Source organism: Hyaena hyaena, unplaced genomic scaffold, assembly GCF_003009895.1.
Source record: "Hyaena hyaena isolate Hyena2069 unplaced genomic scaffold, ASM300989v1 scaffold_343, whole genome shotgun sequence".
Classification (NCBI taxonomy): domain Eukaryota; kingdom Metazoa; phylum Chordata; class Mammalia; order Carnivora; family Hyaenidae; genus Hyaena; species Hyaena hyaena.
Genome location: NW_024080975.1, coordinates 1,425,574 through 1,442,000, shown reverse-complemented (window position 1 = coordinate 1,442,000; position 16,427 = coordinate 1,425,574). Strand labels below are relative to the sequence as shown.

The window sequence follows — 16,427 nt, the reverse complement described above, 5'->3', positions numbered from 1 at the left end:
GCCCCCGCCTCCCCCGCCTCCCCAGCCTCCCCTGCCGTCCCAGCCTCCCCTGCCGTCCCAGCCTCCTCTGCTGCACACCGTGTGCTGGGCCCGTGTTCCCTCCTCTTCCAGGAGAGGCAAGGGCTTGTTCCGAGGACAGGTCCCAAGAGCCCGTGTGCCCTGCAGACGGATTCTGTAGCCCATGGGAAATCAGGCAGAGAGGGTGGGCTGAGCGACTGATTTCTGTCCGCCACTGCCGTCACCAGGCACAGCCCAAGTGCACGACATGCCCCCTTCTGTTCTGTTCTGTGTTGATGCCCCTGATGTTTCCCTGTGCTGGGCGTGTGACTGTCCTCACCGCCCTGCTGGAGACGCCCACACCACGTGAGACCAAATAGCGCAGAGAACTCCGCAGAGCCGAGCTCTCGGAGCACCTCGTGCCCCCGCTGCAGTGCTTCTGAAGGTAAAGGCAGGAGTTTGGGGGTCCCCTAGGGCCAACCACGGACACTATTCAACAAACCTCCGAGAGGTTTCCCCAAACCTAAAAGAAGAGCATACCTGCTTGAGGCCCCCCCCAGTGGCTGGCGTACCCCCCCTCCCGGGACAGTCACCCACGGTCGGTCCGCCTCTGTCCCCACATGTCCTGCCTGCTCCCAGCCTCCCGCCCCGAACCCCCATCGCTCGGAGCAGACAGCTTCGTGGAGACAGAGCTCTGAGCTCGTGAATTCAGTGTGCGACGACATCAGATGCCTCGGACCGACCGTTACCCCTTTCTCGGTGCGCCAGCCCCTGACCACGGAGCCGGCTCAGTACATGCGACCCCATCCGCTCATCCTGACCCGGAAAGCTTTCGGCGTACCAACCAAAGCCCGTCTCCATCATCTCTCAGGTCACTCCGTGATCCAGCGTCCTCAGCCCGCCTCCCAGCTGCCAGCCCCCCCTCCACAGGGCGCCCCAAGGGTCTCCCTGCAAAGTGCGGGCTGGTCACGTCACTCCTACCTTAAAGCCTGATAACCTCCCATGTCCGGAGACCAAATCCACCCCCACAGGGACCCTGCCCACCCCTATCCCTCGACACTCCGCTTTGAGCACCCTCCTCCAGCCAGGCTGACTCTCCGCGCCCCAGAGGCACCCTGCTTCCTGCCTCTGGACCTTTGCACACACCATTCCCTCTGCCAGGAACCATTTCCCCCCTTCGTCCACCCACTGGGCTTTCACATTAAACATCCATCTGTGTCTCTTCCTTATGCAGGTGCCCCTGGCAATTCCTGACTTAGTAAAACCATCAGACTCTTGTGTAACTTTCCTAGACCCTGGACTTGGATGGTGAGGGGCATAGTGACTTGGGGGCATTAAACCACATAGGATGGGGGTCAGGAGACCTTGATTCTGCCCCCCACCCTGTGCTACTTTGAGCTCGTGAGTTTGGGCGCATGCCCCTTACCTCGCTTTGTGATTCAAGTTGGGAGAAATAATACCTTCTCTGCTCCCCTTGCTGAGATGGAACGGTCATCTCGTAGACTGTACACAGAAGTACTGGGGAGCTTCCTGGGGCTGTTGGTGTCGGAGTCGCTATAGCGTCATTGTCATACTTTACCGTTCACGCCTGTCATCTCTGATTACCCCCAATGCCGTTTTAATTTTTTTATTGAAACCTTTTCAGTTATTTTAAACTAATTAAAAAAAAACCCAGATTCATTTAGTGTATATTTTGTTTGCAAATTGGGCACGATTGCAGCAAGTGTCATGTTTATGAGGATATTTGATGCAGTAGTGATGATATCAACCACAGGTTCAAAGCCACATCAGCACCCAGTGTTAGGGTGTTGGTTAAGTGAGGTATGTCAGTCTGTTCGGCGAAATTTTCCACATCCATTAAATGCGACCATGAAAGAATATTTCATGAGGTAGAGGGAGGGTCACACGTACTGGACCATGTAAAGAGTAAGCAGATTCCTACAAAGTAAGTGTCCTGGGACTCTGCCTCTGTGGAGTAACACGTATGGGAAGGCTGCAAGGTTCATTACCTTCTTTGCTTGGTGATTTGAAAACTCATGGCAGACGTGACAGGTGTGGACAGAAATCAGGACTGTGAGTGGCTCGCCCGGCCCTGGGACTCAGGATGCCCACCTCGGGTTCAGAATTATCTTTTTGTTCTTAGTCTGTGCGAGGGAGTGGGTGGGCGTTGCTGGCATGTTCGGTGTGCACGCGGCTGGCGCGGGTGTGTGAGCGGCCGCCAGCCCTCCGCGCCTGGCATCTACCCCATGAGTACCCTTCTTCCCGCAGTTACAACCCCTTCGATGGGCCGAATGAGAACCCGGAAGCTGAGCTGCCCCTCACGGCGGGGAAGTACCTCTATGTGTACGGGGACATGGACGAAGATGGCTTCTACGAAGGTCTGTTAGGGCTCCGGGGCTGCTCCATGTGCCTGACTAATGTCCCTGGCAGACGGGCCAGGCCCCCAGTGACCCCTGCCCTCCCCGGCCCTCTGCCCTGACCCTCCACTCCCCCTCGTCAGCTCCCCCCTTTCCGATGACTGACAGGGGCGCCCTAATCCTGCAGACCTGAGACATAGAGGTTGCCAGTGTCATTCCCTGCAGAGCTCACTGGGTGGCTGTGTGGACACACCAGGCTGACGGACCCTGCTGTTCCCAGGGGCGATCTCTTGCCTCTTCCTTCTTGCTGCCCCGGCACCCCTGGGACCCTGGCCGACCTCCTTCCCAGCAGGGCGTGTGACCCTGCCTGGCTCAGGGCAGTCCCACCAGCCTCGGGGCTCTCTTGCTGCCTGGCCACATGCAGCCGGACCCCTCCCTTCGTGGTACTGCCCAGCCCAGTCTGAAATTGGGAAACGGGAACTCCTCCCTCCCTCCAGAATGGCTAACTTTCCATCCCCTTCGTAACCCAGGTGTGAATGGGACACAGCCAGTGGCCATGCGAGCTGAGGCTCCTCAGTCCCCAGCCGCTCAGTCGCCCTGTGGGAACGGAAGGGTCTTGGTCTCTCCCGACTGCTCTCTTCCTTGAGCTGGAGGGCCGCTTCTTGCTAAATGAGCGGGCTCCTCTCTCAGCTTCGTGCAGTGTTCCCAGCGCTGATGGAAGCAGTTGGCTCTCGAGCCGGTGTTGGCTGGACGTGAGGTTGGATTGCCTCTGGGTTTTTTTTTTAACATTTATGTTTGAGAGTGAGTGGGGGAGGGGTAGAGTGAGGGGGAACAGGATCCAAAGCCAGCTCTGTGCTGACAACAAAGAGCCCGGCGTGGGGCTCAAACTCTTGACCTGTGAGATCATGACCTGAGCCAAAGTCATTTGCTCAAACGACTGAGCCCCCCCAGGTGCCCCGCGGGTTCCCTCTGTCGACGCTGCTGAACGGCAGCCCAGCCACGGGCTGTGCCAGGCACATGGTAGTGGAAGCGTGGGCCGTCCACCTGGGAAATCCAGCACGGCTGGTGACGGCCCAGCCTGAGCTCTCCGCACACGCTCATGACACCATCACTGGTTCTCACACCTGTAGAAACAGGCGCCTGAGGCAGCCGCCAGAAAACCCTTGTCAGAAATCTCTAGAATATTTCCGGCAGGTATCCTGCCCACATCAGCTTTCCGGAGGCCTGATGCAAACGCGGCTGCGAAGCTCAGGGCCTTCCCTTCTCTCCGTGCCTTCCTCCGTGTAGGCGGGAGTGATTCCCCGGCTCCGGGGCAGCCTTGGGTAACTGAGGCACAGGGTGGTTAGGACACCTTGTGAGTGTGGTCACCGCCGTCAGTGTCATGTGAGCACTGCCCCCTGTGAGAGCTCCCGGGAGGCGACAGCTGACCGCCTCAGGACCCACACCCCACGTAGGGCCGGCTGCAGGTCCGAGTCCCCCTTCACTCGGGGAGAATCTGGGGCCATTGCACACTCACGTGCCCTCCTCGGGGTCCAGCACACGTGTCCCGAGGCGAGGGCTACTGTGAGCAAGCACCTCCCAGCCTCCCGGGGGCTGGACCTCCAGCCCCACCCTGCCGCCTACCGCGGGTGCTGCGAGGTGACCCAAACCGCGTCGTCGCTGGGGCTCCTCAAAACACGTCTCAGGCTTCAGGCCTCAGTGCGAATGGGTTTTGGACCCAACTGAAAACAGCGTTTCACAGAATAAGAGGAGGTCCTCCCTGCAGCCGCCCACGGTGGCCCCAGGAGCTGGTGTGATGGAGTCTTTTGCCACTCACACTGCAGGTGGCCTGGCACCATGTGGATGGTGTGTGTGTCTCGGCACGCGGGCAGGCTGGCAGCTCCTTAGGGCGCACGCAGCGTGCTTTCCAGGGGGCAGGTCACTTTCCAGTTCCCACTCCTCCAGCCACACCCTCAAAAACAATAGTAAGCTGCGTGTTTTCTTAATCTCCCGAGCCCTCACCTCAGGCACGTTTGTTCGTCCCTCTAGCAGACATTTGCGGGGCCCGTCCTGCGAGCCGGGCGTCACGCTAGGGCTGTGCAGCGTGAGGAACAGAAAGGTCCCTGCCCTCGCGGGGTGTCGGCGTCCACACGCAGCTGACTGGACCGGCTGTGTCGCGTTGCACCCGGCAGGGGCCACAGCGCCTGATGGATCTGCGGGTGGTGGGTGGCAGGCGGTGTGAGCAAGGTCCCAGGGACGGGTCGTTTGAGCAGGTCTCCGCGACGGCCTGTGGAATCCCGCTGGGGTCCCGTTGCGGCCAGGGCCGTGCAGGCACGGCAGGACCTCGGGGCCCTGATGCGACGGTCGGTTGGGTGATCTCGCTGCCTTCGTGCCCACAGGTGAGCTCCTGGACGGGCAGAGGGGTTTGGTGCCCTCCAACTTTGTGGATTTTGTCCAGGACAACGAGGCGCGGCTGGCAAGTACGCTGGGGAGCGAACAGGACCAGAATCTCAGCGACCATTCCAGCGTCGGCCTGGAGGCGGAGAACATTCTGGACCTCCACGCCCCCCCTCACATAGACGCCGGCGTCACAGACGATGGTGCAGAGACGCTGGGCATGAACGTCGACGAAATCGGAGAAGACATCGTGCCTTACCCTAGAAAAATCACCCTCATCAAACAACTCGCCAGAAGTGTCATTGTGGCCTGGGAGCCGCCGGCGGTGCCGCCGGGCTGGGGGGCCGTGAGCAGCTACAACGTGCTGGTGGACCGGGAGACCCGCGTGAGCCTCACGCTGGGGGGCAGAACCAAGGCCCTCATCGAGAAGCTGGACACGGCGGCCTGCACCTACCGCATCTCCGTGCAGTGCGCCACCAGCCGAGGCACCTCGGACGAGCTGCGGTGCACGCTGCTGGTGGGCAAGGACGTGGCGGTGGCCCCCTCCCAGCTGCGGGTGGACAACATCACCCAGATCTCTGCCCAGCTCTCCTGGCTGCCCACCAACAGCAACTACAGCCACGTCATCTTCCTCAACGAGGAGGAGCTCGACGTCGTCAGGGCCGCCAGGTACAAGTACCAGTTCTTGAACCTCAGGCCCAACATGGCCTACAAGGTGAGGGTCCTGGCCAGGCCCCACCAGATGCCGTGGCAGCTGCCCCTGGAGCAGCGGGAGAAGAAGGAGGCCTTCGTGGAATTCTCCACGTTGCCCGCAGGTGAGCCCCGTCCTCCTGGGGGCCCCCCCGAGGGGAGGGGCGAGGGGGTGGGGGGGAGACTGCACCCAGCCAGCACCGTCCTGGGAAATCCTGCGTCAGCAGGAAGCACAGAGTGTGTGCATGTGCGCACATGTGCACGCGTGTGTACATATGTGTATGTGTGTTGTGCACGTGTGAGTGTATATGTGCACACACGTGCACATGTGCGTTCATGTGGATGTGTGTGTGTGCATACACATGTGTTTGTGTGCATGTGCCCACGACTGTGGGCACGTGCGTGCAGTGTGTGCGTGTGTACGTGTGGGTACGTGTACGAGAGTGCGCACACGTTTGCACACGCACATGTGCACACGTGTTCCTTGTATGCGCACACGTGTGTGCTCATGTGTGTACATATATGTGCAGGTGTGCACTGTGTGTGGGTGCGCACGCATGTGCATGCACGTGTGTTCGTGTGCACGTGAGTGTGTGTGTGTGAATGAGCATGCATGTGCGTGAGAGAGTGAGAGAGAGAGGGAGAGAGAGAGACTGCTTGGAGCTTGGGTAGGGACTGTGTCTTTGAGACGATTCCTTCTAACCCTGGCACCTGCGAGAGGCCCACCCCAGGAGGGACGGGAGGAGGCGAGGCCACCCTCGGGGACGGGAGACAACGTCTCCCCTGCGGCATCACCACCACACGTGTGGGCTCGTCGAGTGCAAGAGTGAATGAAGTGCCCGCATTCCTTCAAAAACGGTTCTCTTCCTCTTCATTCTTCCTCTGGATGTAAACACACAGGGAGGGGTTTGGGTGGAAGATGTGAATTTCCATCGCAGACGCCCTTCTGGGTTCTCTGCCACAGCGGGAAAAGTGACGCTTCCCCTTCCCACACACCCAGGCAGCTGTGGGGGGATCGGGTGCACACGCACACCTACCGGGTCTGCTCGTCACCACCCCACCAGCGTCCCTGTGCTGCTAAGGGGAAACTACACCCCCCCCAACCTCCAGAAAGTTCTGTGCTGGTCTTCGTCGCGGGGCCCGTACAAGGCCGCCCTTCCGAGTAGGTCAGCTGTGTCCGGCTGGGAACCTGGGTACCAGAGGCAAGAGCGGCCTTCTCCTGCAGCCAAGGTCATTATTGCAAGAATGTTTGAGGGCATAATGTGTCTCCTCTGGAGCCTCTTTTAGTCCCGTGTCATTCGCGAGCTTCCCTGGAAATGCCCATCCCAGCAGCCCCAGGCCCTGCCCGACCTTGTTTGTCAGGAGTTGCACGATTCCTGTCTCCTCCCGGAGCACTGTCACCAGCTGCCTACAGTCGTGCGTCTCCCACAACACGGGCCTTTCAGGTCCCGATGGGTTTCCGCCTGTGCTGGGGTGCCCTCCGGCGTCTGCAGAGCCCGCGGTCAGCGAGCGCCCGGCCCCCTGGCAGGCGGGGCCGACACCGCCTGAAGTAGGGAGGCGCGTCTGAGTGGGGACGGACTTGCAGAGGGTCAGCGCCTTTGTCCTCTGTGATGACCTGATTTCCTGTCTGGCCACCGGTGTCCGTCAGGAGCACTGGCATGGTAAGGACCCCTCTCTTCCCTGACGCCTGCTGTGCAGTTGTGGTCAGCGTGGGGGGCACAAGAAACAAGAAACACCGAGCACAGGGCTCCGTGGGGGCTCAGGAGAGATAAGGGGCACGTGCATCGGCACCACCAAGAGGGGCTTCTAGAGAAGCTCGTGGTGTGATGGAGAGGATGGGGTCCAGGCGGGGCTGTGAGCACAGCTCCCCACCACCCATGTCTTAGTCTGTAGCCTGAGGGCTTACACAGCAGACGCCGTGCCTCACAGCTCTGGAGGCTGATGTCCAAGACCAAGGCGCCGACAGTTTTGGGGTCTGGGGGTGAGGATGTGAGCACGTGAATTCTGGGGTAGGGGGCACAGCATTCGGTTTGCAGCAGACGTCTCCGTCGCCTGAGCAGAAGGAGCCGTGTTCTGAGCGTGGTGAGTGCAGTGAGTGGAAGGTGTGGGCAGAGCTTGCCCTGTGTGGGAGGAAAGGGCTGCTGCTAGACCAGCCCCTCTGACTCGCGTCAGGTCTGCTCTGTACGAAAGACCCGGACTTGACGGATGTGAGCGCCACTCCCGCTGGTCTGCATCTCTGGGCCCATGTGTGGGGAGCTGGGCTGGGGACGGCTGGACAGCAGCCGCGCGGTCTCCATCACCCACAAACCCCTCCATGTGGCTTCACTGTATGTAGAAGTGAGCACTGAGAAAATCCCAGACCGGTTTCCACTCCTGACCGTTGCGCTTAAGAATAATGAGGTCTGGGGCGCCTGGGTGGCTTAGTTGGTTAAGCGTCCGACTTTCGATTAGGTCATGATCTCGTGGTTCGTGGGTTCGAGCCCCATGTCGGGCTCTGTGCTGCCAGCTCAGAGCCTGGAGCCTGTTTCACTCTGTGACTCCCTCTCTCTCTGACCCTCCCCTGCTCATGCTGTCTCTCTCTCTCTCTCCTAGAAATAAATAAAACATTAAAAAAAAAAAAGAATAAGGAGGTCTGATAGCTTAATCGGCTTCCCTCCTTGAGGCTGATCGAGGTGCCAGAGCCAGGTAGTCAAGGGAACACTGGTGACCCTGAACAAGTTAATGTGGTTTCCGAAGACTGGCATCAGCTCCTGGCTTCAACACAAGCCCTCAGAAAACTCTGGTCTGGAGAGAGTGACCCACTCAGCAGACAGGCTGGCACATCATGAATTCCAGAGTCCCTCCTTTCTGAGAAGCCACTCACACTCCAGGAGCCAGATCTCGTAGATCCTGAACAAGCCAGTACTGGATCTCCCAGGTGGGATCGCAGGGTCACAGAGCTGCATGTCTCAGGGGCAGTTACCAGTAGAGAGTGGGTGATGTGTGTGCTTTGGGACACCACCAGCCATGTGAATGATTTGGGGCAGGAAAAGTTTTCCGTGGTAGCCATTGTGGTACCTAAATTCTCAGTGTGGAATTTAAAGCTGTCATTCACAGGTGGATTTCAGATCAGAATTTAAGTTTACCTTTAGGGTTTGCAACACTGCACCCAGCATCTTCTCAGAAGGACTCTGGCAGCTGTGGGACCCAGAGGGGCCTAGACAAAGAAAGTGCGTCAGTCCTAGCTGGCAGCACCAGAATCCTGTGGCCCCTGCAGAGGCCAGGCTTCCTCCCTCCAGCCTGGGCCAAGCGTTGCCCTGTGTGAACCCCACCCTCCCAGTGCCAGGTGAACTGCATACTGAGTGAGGGGAGAGGGGCTGACCTTTCTCCTGAGCCATCCTGTCCCCCTGCCTGCCGGGGCTGGCTTGGTCCTTGCAGCCTCCAAGATGGAAGGCAGATCATGACCAGGAGCCTGCGTGCAAAGTTTTGGGACTGCAGGAAGGGCAAGCCACTTCTTAGACGGGCCACGAGAGACCTTTCAATAGAACTCGTAAAGATCCTCATATCCTTACTGGGTTTTGTCTGCTCAGTCTGTCCAGTCATTCAGAGTTACTGTGTGTATGTGTCTAGTTTCTTTTTCAGTTTTCTCGTTTTTGCTTTCTATATTGTGAAGCTCTGTTATTGGGCATATACATATTTAAAATTGTTAGTTCTTCATGATGAGTTGACCCCTTTTTCATAATGAAATGTACCTCTTTGTCTCTGGTATTACTTCTTGTCTTGTAGTCTATTTTGTCTGATATTCATATGACTACCAGCTTTTTCATGCTTAGTGTTTTCATGTTTTTCTAAACTTTCAAATTCTTTGTACTTTTACTTTTGGTATGTCTATTGTGAAAGGTCTATAATTGGGTTTTGGCGTTATAACAATATGACAATTTCTGCCTTTTAATTGGAGTCTTTAGTTCCTTCACATTTAGTACAATGATTAATATGACTTTAAGTCTGCCATATTTTATTTTTCATGTGTCTTGCCTGGTTTTTTCCTTTATCTTTCCCTGTCCCTCCCTTTTTTTGCAGGGGGTGGGGATCAACTAAGGGTTTTTTTCCTATTCCATTTCCTCCTCTGTTGACTTTTTTTTTTTTTTTTTTGGTTATAACTCTTTACATTCTTGTTTTAGAGATTGCTGTAGGGAGTAACATATGCATATTTAGCTTACTGAAAATTAACTTACATTAATAACATAGCTTGTTTATCAGGAAAGAATAGTACCAATGTATAATTCCATTTATGCTCTTTCATTTTTACTATTGTTTTTATATATTTTACCTTTTATGTTAAAAATCCCTCAGTACATTGTTATTGTTATTATTTTTGCTTTAATTAATTGCCTTTGGAGAATTTGACAAAAATAGTCTTTTATATTTCCCACTATGTGTACAATTTCCACCATTTTTCATCCTTTTTTGTAGGTCCATATTTCCTTTTATGATTTCCTTTTAGCCCTGAACAATTTCTGTTAGCATCTCTTGCAATATTCTTTTGCTTATCTAAAAAAACCCCTCATTATTCCACATTTAGATATTTTTTCTCTGGATGTAGAATTCTAGACTGCTGTATTTTTTATTTCAGGACTTTGCCAATGTCATTCCTTTTCTCTTGGCCTTCCCTATTTCTACAGGGAGTCAGCTGAATTTTCTGTTGTCCCATTCATTCCCTGACTGCTTTTAAGATTTTTCTTCGTCTTTTTTGAAATTTACTGATACATGAGTCAAATTGCTTGCTAATGTCATACAGATTTATGAACTGTTAATTTTTTAAATCATTTTCCTCATTGTGTTTTAGTTAGGATAATTTATATTATAATATCTTCAAGTTTATTAGGTCTGTCTGTTGCAGTGTCCAATCTGCTGTTAAGACCATTAAATGAAATTTTTACTTTGGCCACTGGAGTTTTCAGTTCTAGGATTTTCATCTGGTTCTTTTTTAATTTTAATTTTCTTATCACTCTGGGAATTCCCATCTCTTGGCCTTGGCTGATCCCGTTCATCTTTCCCTATACGCTCTTTAATCTATTTGTAATAAGTGTTTTAAAGTCTTGGCTAATTCTAACACCTGAGTCACCTATGGGCCTCCTTCTACTATTTTTTCTCTTGATCGCATATTATGTGTGCTCATTTCTTTCTGCATCTGGTGACTTTCATTGGGCGTTGGACAGTGTAGATTATACACTGTTGGGACTCTGAATTCTGGTACCTTTCTCAGTAACAGCTGTAACACCTCTGGAAGGTGTTGAGGTTTATCCTTGCAGTTATATTACTTGCGACCTATCTAGATCTTGTATATGCTTGTTTTAGCTTTGTTTGGGTGAATGTGTTTCATTTTTGCCTTTAGAATGCAGCCCTTCGTCCTGCTGTATGATCCCAACTTCCATGATTTGGACCTTCCATGTCTGCGGTGGAAAGAAAGCTCAGGCTCCTCTAACTTGGAAAGACTTGAGCTCCAAATTCTTCTTCTTAGCACTAGGCTGCTCTCAGGATCAACCCTGAACTCTTCAGCTGTCTAGCTGTTTACTTCCCTTTATGTCGCTCAGATCCTGGCCTGCCCTGCAGAGGCACGATTTAGGAGTCACCGAGTAAATGATTTGAGGGGAATGAGGACACAGAGGTTAGGGGTCCTCTTGCATTGGATCTTCACTTTCTGGGATTCCTCTTCTCAGTTTCCATCATCTCTGCCAGCACTGAATGCCGACTTCTAATTTCACGATCCAGCAAGAACACCACTTTCTGCTTGGACTCTCTCTCATACCAGCTAGCTGGGCAGTGTCCTAGGGGAGAATGAAAAAGAGTCTGGTTCAGTGTAGGATTTGCTGTGTGTTTCCCATCTTAAAAGGTGCACACCACACAGTGTCCGCTTTCTCTCTACCCCACAGTGTAGGATGAACCACACTGGGCACGTTCATGGGGGGCACTTTGAAATGGGTTGAGATTCTTCTCTCCACCATGAGGCACGGGCTGCTTTCCTCGTTGCTGGGTGTTCTTTGCAAGGGAAGGAGGGTTATCGGGCTCTGACAAGAACCACTGATTCCTTTCATCTCGTGAGCGCAACCAGGCCACGAGGACAGTGTCGAGGAGGGTAGGGGAAGTGGTGTCCCGTAGTGTCTCCCAGAGCCCTGGCAGTGACTCAGCTCTTGAGTGGATGAGAGCCGCCACGACCTGTCCCATGCTCTGTGGGGTGAGTCCGCCATGGTGACCAGTCACCGGTAAGGGAGACAGGTGGCACTCACGGTTGATGCAATTAGCAGTGCTTAAGAAGGAACAGCCCCCCTTGGCGACTGAGAACAGACTCATCCTCGCTAAATCCCCAGAGTCTGGGCAGGCACATCCGACTGCCGGCAGCCACTGAAACAAGTGATTCCCACCAAAAGGCTTGTTCCCTCCGGAATGGTCTTCCCCTTCTGATACAGAAGGTGCGGATTTCAGTGTCTTTTATCGGAGGGCGAGGAGTCTGGTGCCCTCGGGGTCAAGTTGAAACAAATAATAATATAGATGGCACTTACCCTGAGCCTGTGCGCTACTGTAAGCACTTCACATACATCTTAGTTCCCTTCATCACTCAGCTAGGTGAGCTTGGCTGTACTGGTTATTGACTGGATGTTAGAAACTGAGATTTCTCAGAGGCTCACTTGTGATTTGATCTGATGCAGATATTCCTGATGGGCAGCTCTCTTCCAGCGGTGACCTGGGGACCCAGGCACGTCCATCTCATGGCCTTACCATGTCCAGTGTGTGGCTCCTAAGGTTGTCCCCAGGGGCCGTCTCCTTCTCAGACAACCAGAAGGAGCAAGACCCTGAAGGTTCAGCTGGGGAACCCTTGGTGGGCTAGCCTGGCCGTGGCGGAAGTCTGTCACGTGGCCGCGGCTTACGGAGGGGGAAGTTGGGAAACTGAGTATGACTGAGCAGGAGCAAAATAGTAACATGATGACGATGTTCTAGTGAGTCCAGAGCCAGTGTTGCTGAGAGGTGCCATCTTGTGTCTGTGTTATAGGCAAGGTGACTAAAGACAGGAAGGCTAGGCACTTGTCCAAGGCCCCAGGCCAGTAATGGGCGGATGTGGGACTTGAACCTGGGCGGACAGGCTCCAGTGTCCTGGTCTGTACTCTGTCCTGCCTTTGGTTTGTTTGCGTTTCTAGGAAGAGGCAATGAGCCATCTTGGTTATAAAGCAGAAGGTGTGGTACCCAGGAGTAGCCAGGCCAGTGCCGAGTGGTGAGGGGATGAGGGAGCACCTGCTCTTGGCATCAGACCCTAAGCACGGCTTCCTCTGGCAACGGGTTATGTGAAAGTGAGCTCTCCAGGTAGATTTCCCTCCTGAGCCAGGCTGTGAAGACATCGCGAAGGCCTTTCTCATAGCAGGTCATTAAGAGTGGGGTTGTATCTACCTTTGCAAATGGTCTGTGGGCAGGTGTGGGTGTGAATCCTGCTTCCCACACTTAATAGCTGAGTGACTTCCCTGGAATCTTGACTTCCTCATGTGCAGAGTGGGGGCGTGCGGCGATCACAGGCCTGGGTGAGGGCCCTGTGGCGTAAAGCACACAGCAAGTGGAAGAGTTTGCGGCTCACAGAGGGGCCTCGCTGGGCAGCTGCTGCCTCCCACCCAGAAATTCGTGCCTTGGGGGGACTGTGGCATGGAGAGCCTTCCTCCTGGAAGTTAGAAATCCATTCCTTTCCGGATGAAATGCTGTGTACGTTCAAATGGGAAAATGTGTGTGGTCGGGGGTTTGCAGCAGACCTTGAGGAAAGGAGCCCCCCCCCCCACCGGGGACAGGCAGCGCTGGCAATCCTGTCGTCACAGGGAGCCTTCAGAATGACCAGGGACACGCCCACTGCCTCCGTATGGCTCGAACTGGCTGCTCAAGACCTAGCCGGCACCTCCAGACTGGCCGTGGCACAGCAGGAAAGGTTAGCCCGTGCGCCAGCTGCACGGCTGGGTCCTCAGGCTCAGATGGCGTCCTCACACCCAGCTCTCCTAACTCAGCTTTGTCCCCTCCCAGGGTATGGCAAGATGAGTGACACGTGGTCCAAGCCTACGTTCTGTCTAGTCTGATGGGCAGGGAGAGGAAGGAAAGGGGGAAGCAGAGGGGAAGGGAGAGAGGGAGGGATCTCTTTCCTCTTCCAAATGCAGCATCTCCTTAGCGTGTCCTGAGCCAAGCCCACGGCTGGGTAATTGCGTCCACCCGGTGGACTGGGACCGGGGCGCAGGTGGCCCCAGAGGGTGGACCCGTGCCCAGGTGAGTGGTGCCGCGGTGCATGCTGGGAGCCTCCGCCCTCCCGCGGCTCTGCCTCTTGCCCTGGCAACTTGACCCAGCGCTCTCCTTCCAGGTGAGAGCAGTGGGCGTAGCCGCCGCTCACCTGCCAGAGGGCCCCAGAGGGCTGTGCCCTGAAAGCGCTGCCTTCTGTGCCCCCAGGCCCTCCGGCGCCTCCCCAAGATGTCACCGTCCACGCTGGGGCCACCCCAGCCACCGTCCATGTGTCCTGGAAGCCGCCCGCCCTCACGACTGCCGGGCTCTCCAACGGGGCGAACGTGACCGGCTACGGCGTGTACGCAAAAGGGCAGAGGGTGAGTTCTGGCTGGGCCACCTGTGGGGAGGGGGCTGCCTGCACCTGCTCCTGGAGGGGTGCATACTGGGGGCACCCCCTTGTCTCTCTCCTCCACCCCCAGGACCACCAGCACTTCCTAGACAGCACCTAGAGCCGTGCCCACAGCCCCCCGCCTAACACCCGCAGCCCCTTCTCTCCTTCCCCCTGCCAGGATTCGCTCTGCCCGCCTCCCACAATGCCTGCCCTGCCCTGGGCCGTTCCTGCCCCGCCCCCCGCCCCCGCCGCTCCGTGCTGAAAACCCGCTTCTGCATCCCCCATCAGCACCCACGTCCTCCGGATGACGGGCTCACAAACTCCAACCCTTGTTGAAAAGATGGTCCCTGCGGCCAAGGGGAGCCCTCTTTGGGAGCACTGAGGGGGGACATCTGCACATCAAAACATGAGCCCCAGCCCTGTCCTGGCCCACGACACAGACACGGCCACCTTGGGGGAGGCGTGGGAAGCTTCTGTCCATCATGTGCTTCCCCCCAGAGCCAGGGCCGCCTTAGCAGATGTAGGTGCCTGAGACCTGCCGGCCTCATCCTTGAGCACTGCCGCCTGTAGGCTGCCTGTCCCTCGGCCCCTCCTCCCCAGGACTCCCCTCTGCCCCCCCATTCCCCCAGGGCTCCCCTCTGCCCCCCCCACTCTCCCAGGGCTCCCCTCTGCCCCCCCCTCCCCAGGACTCCCCCCCCAGGACTCCCCTCTGCCCCCCCCTCCCCTTTTTTTTCCTCTTTCCTCCCCAGGACTCCCCTCTGCCTCCTCCTCCCCAGGACTTGCCTCTGCTCCTCTCCCTGCTGCCTCCTCCCCTTTGCTCCCCCTCCTCCCCAGGACTTCCTCTGCCCACCCCCCAGGACTCCCCTCTGCTCCTCTCCTCCCCTAGGCCTCCCCTCTGCTTCCCTCCTTCCCCGGACTCCCCCTCCCCCCATCCTCCAGGAGCCCCTCTGCTCCACAGGGAAAGCTGTAGGCAGGCCGTGCTCTGTGGAAGAGGATCTGTCCTCCCTCGATGGCGGCAGGAAGGGGGCCTCTGCCTGGCCCCTCTCCCCCATCCAGCTTTGGTACTTTACACTGACTGTTCTTATGCCTCTGGGGCCCCTGCATCTATGTCTGAATTGGTGCTGGATGTGGAAGGAAAAGCGTGGCCCTAGTTTGTGCCCTGGAAACCTCCAACAGCTGGCAGGGGCGGGTCTGTAGAGGTCCCCAGCCCGGTCCCCTCCCTGAGGCCCATTTGATCCCCAGGCCAGGCAGTGTGTCTAGCTGGGCACGGATGGGCCCCGGTCCCTGGGCACGAGAGGCTGCCTCGTGCTGGTCAGGGTGCAGGGGGACATGCTGGGGGGATGTGGGCAGCCTGTGACCGGCATTCTCCCCGCGCAGGTGGCTGAGGTCATCTCCCCCGTGGCGGACAGCACGGCCGTGGAGCTCATGCGGCTGCGGAGCCTGGAAGCCAAGGGCGTGACCGTGCGGACCCTCTCTGCACAGGGCGAGTCCATAGACTCTGCCTTCGCTGCCATTCCCCCCGACCTCCTGGTGCCTCCAACCCCTCACCCGAGAACTGCCCTCACACCGAAGCCATTAGCAAGTGCCGGACCCCCCGATACCAAAGACGAGCACCCAGGTGCCCATATCACGGTGGGCGAGGCCTGGGAGCAGAGTCGGGCCCCAGCCCCTGCCCACGGGCACATGCTGGAGCCACCCAGCATGCAGGGCCTGGGCCCAGGGCGGCGGTCGCCCTCGCCCAGCCGGATCCTGCCACAGCCGCAGGGCACCCCGGTCTCCACCTCCGTCGCCAAAGCCATGGCCCGGGAAGCCGCACAGAGGGTGGCGGAGAGCAGCCGGGTAAGGCTGGGTTTCTTCTTCCTGGTTCCTTCCACTGCCCTCGGCTTCTCTGGGAGGGAGCACCCTTCCACACCCGCGGGCCTACAGAGAGGACTGCTCTGGGCGCTGGCACCTGGTGGCCACCCTGCCCGGGAGGGAGGAGGCCACATGTGTCTTTCAGTGTCCCTGTGGCCTGCATTTTCGGCCAGATCCTGGTAGAATCAAAGTGTGATTTCATTATGTGACTAAGGACTCATGTAACCAAGAAAATGGCAATCTACCAGCCTGGCTCGGAAAACAGGCTGTGAACAACCCGCTGGCCAGGCTCTGTTCTGTGTTGAGGGTCTGAGTGGTACCTTCTGGAAGTCGGCTCAGGGACCTGCTTCCTGAATGATGCTCGTGTCCTGGTTCCGCATACTTTAGGGCCACAGCTTTGTGTGTACGTGCTTGCGTGTGTGTGTGTGTGCGCGCATGCGCACGCACGCATGGGTACGTGCACATATGCTCATGCTTACATGTAAGGTAGTTACACATCTGCACACACTGACATTAATGTGCCCATATGCAAACATATATAC

The 16,427-nt window shown here is 56.6% G+C and overlaps 1 protein-coding gene across 1 annotated transcript in view; it reads left to right on the top strand.

Annotated features, from left to right (window-relative positions):
* The window catches only part of RIMBP2 (RIMS binding protein 2), a 96,278-nt gene that overhangs the window by 49,694 nt on the left and 30,157 nt on the right, over positions 1–16,427 (top strand). The window contains exons 8-11 of the mRNA XM_039249583.1: positions 2,266–2,375; positions 4,733–5,545; positions 13,866–14,017; positions 15,409–15,870. Coding sequence (XP_039105514.1) covers positions 2,266–2,375; positions 4,733–5,545; positions 13,866–14,017; positions 15,409–15,870 — 1,537 coding nt within the window. The remainder of the gene's footprint in view (positions 1–2,265; positions 2,376–4,732; positions 5,546–13,865; positions 14,018–15,408; positions 15,871–16,427) is intronic.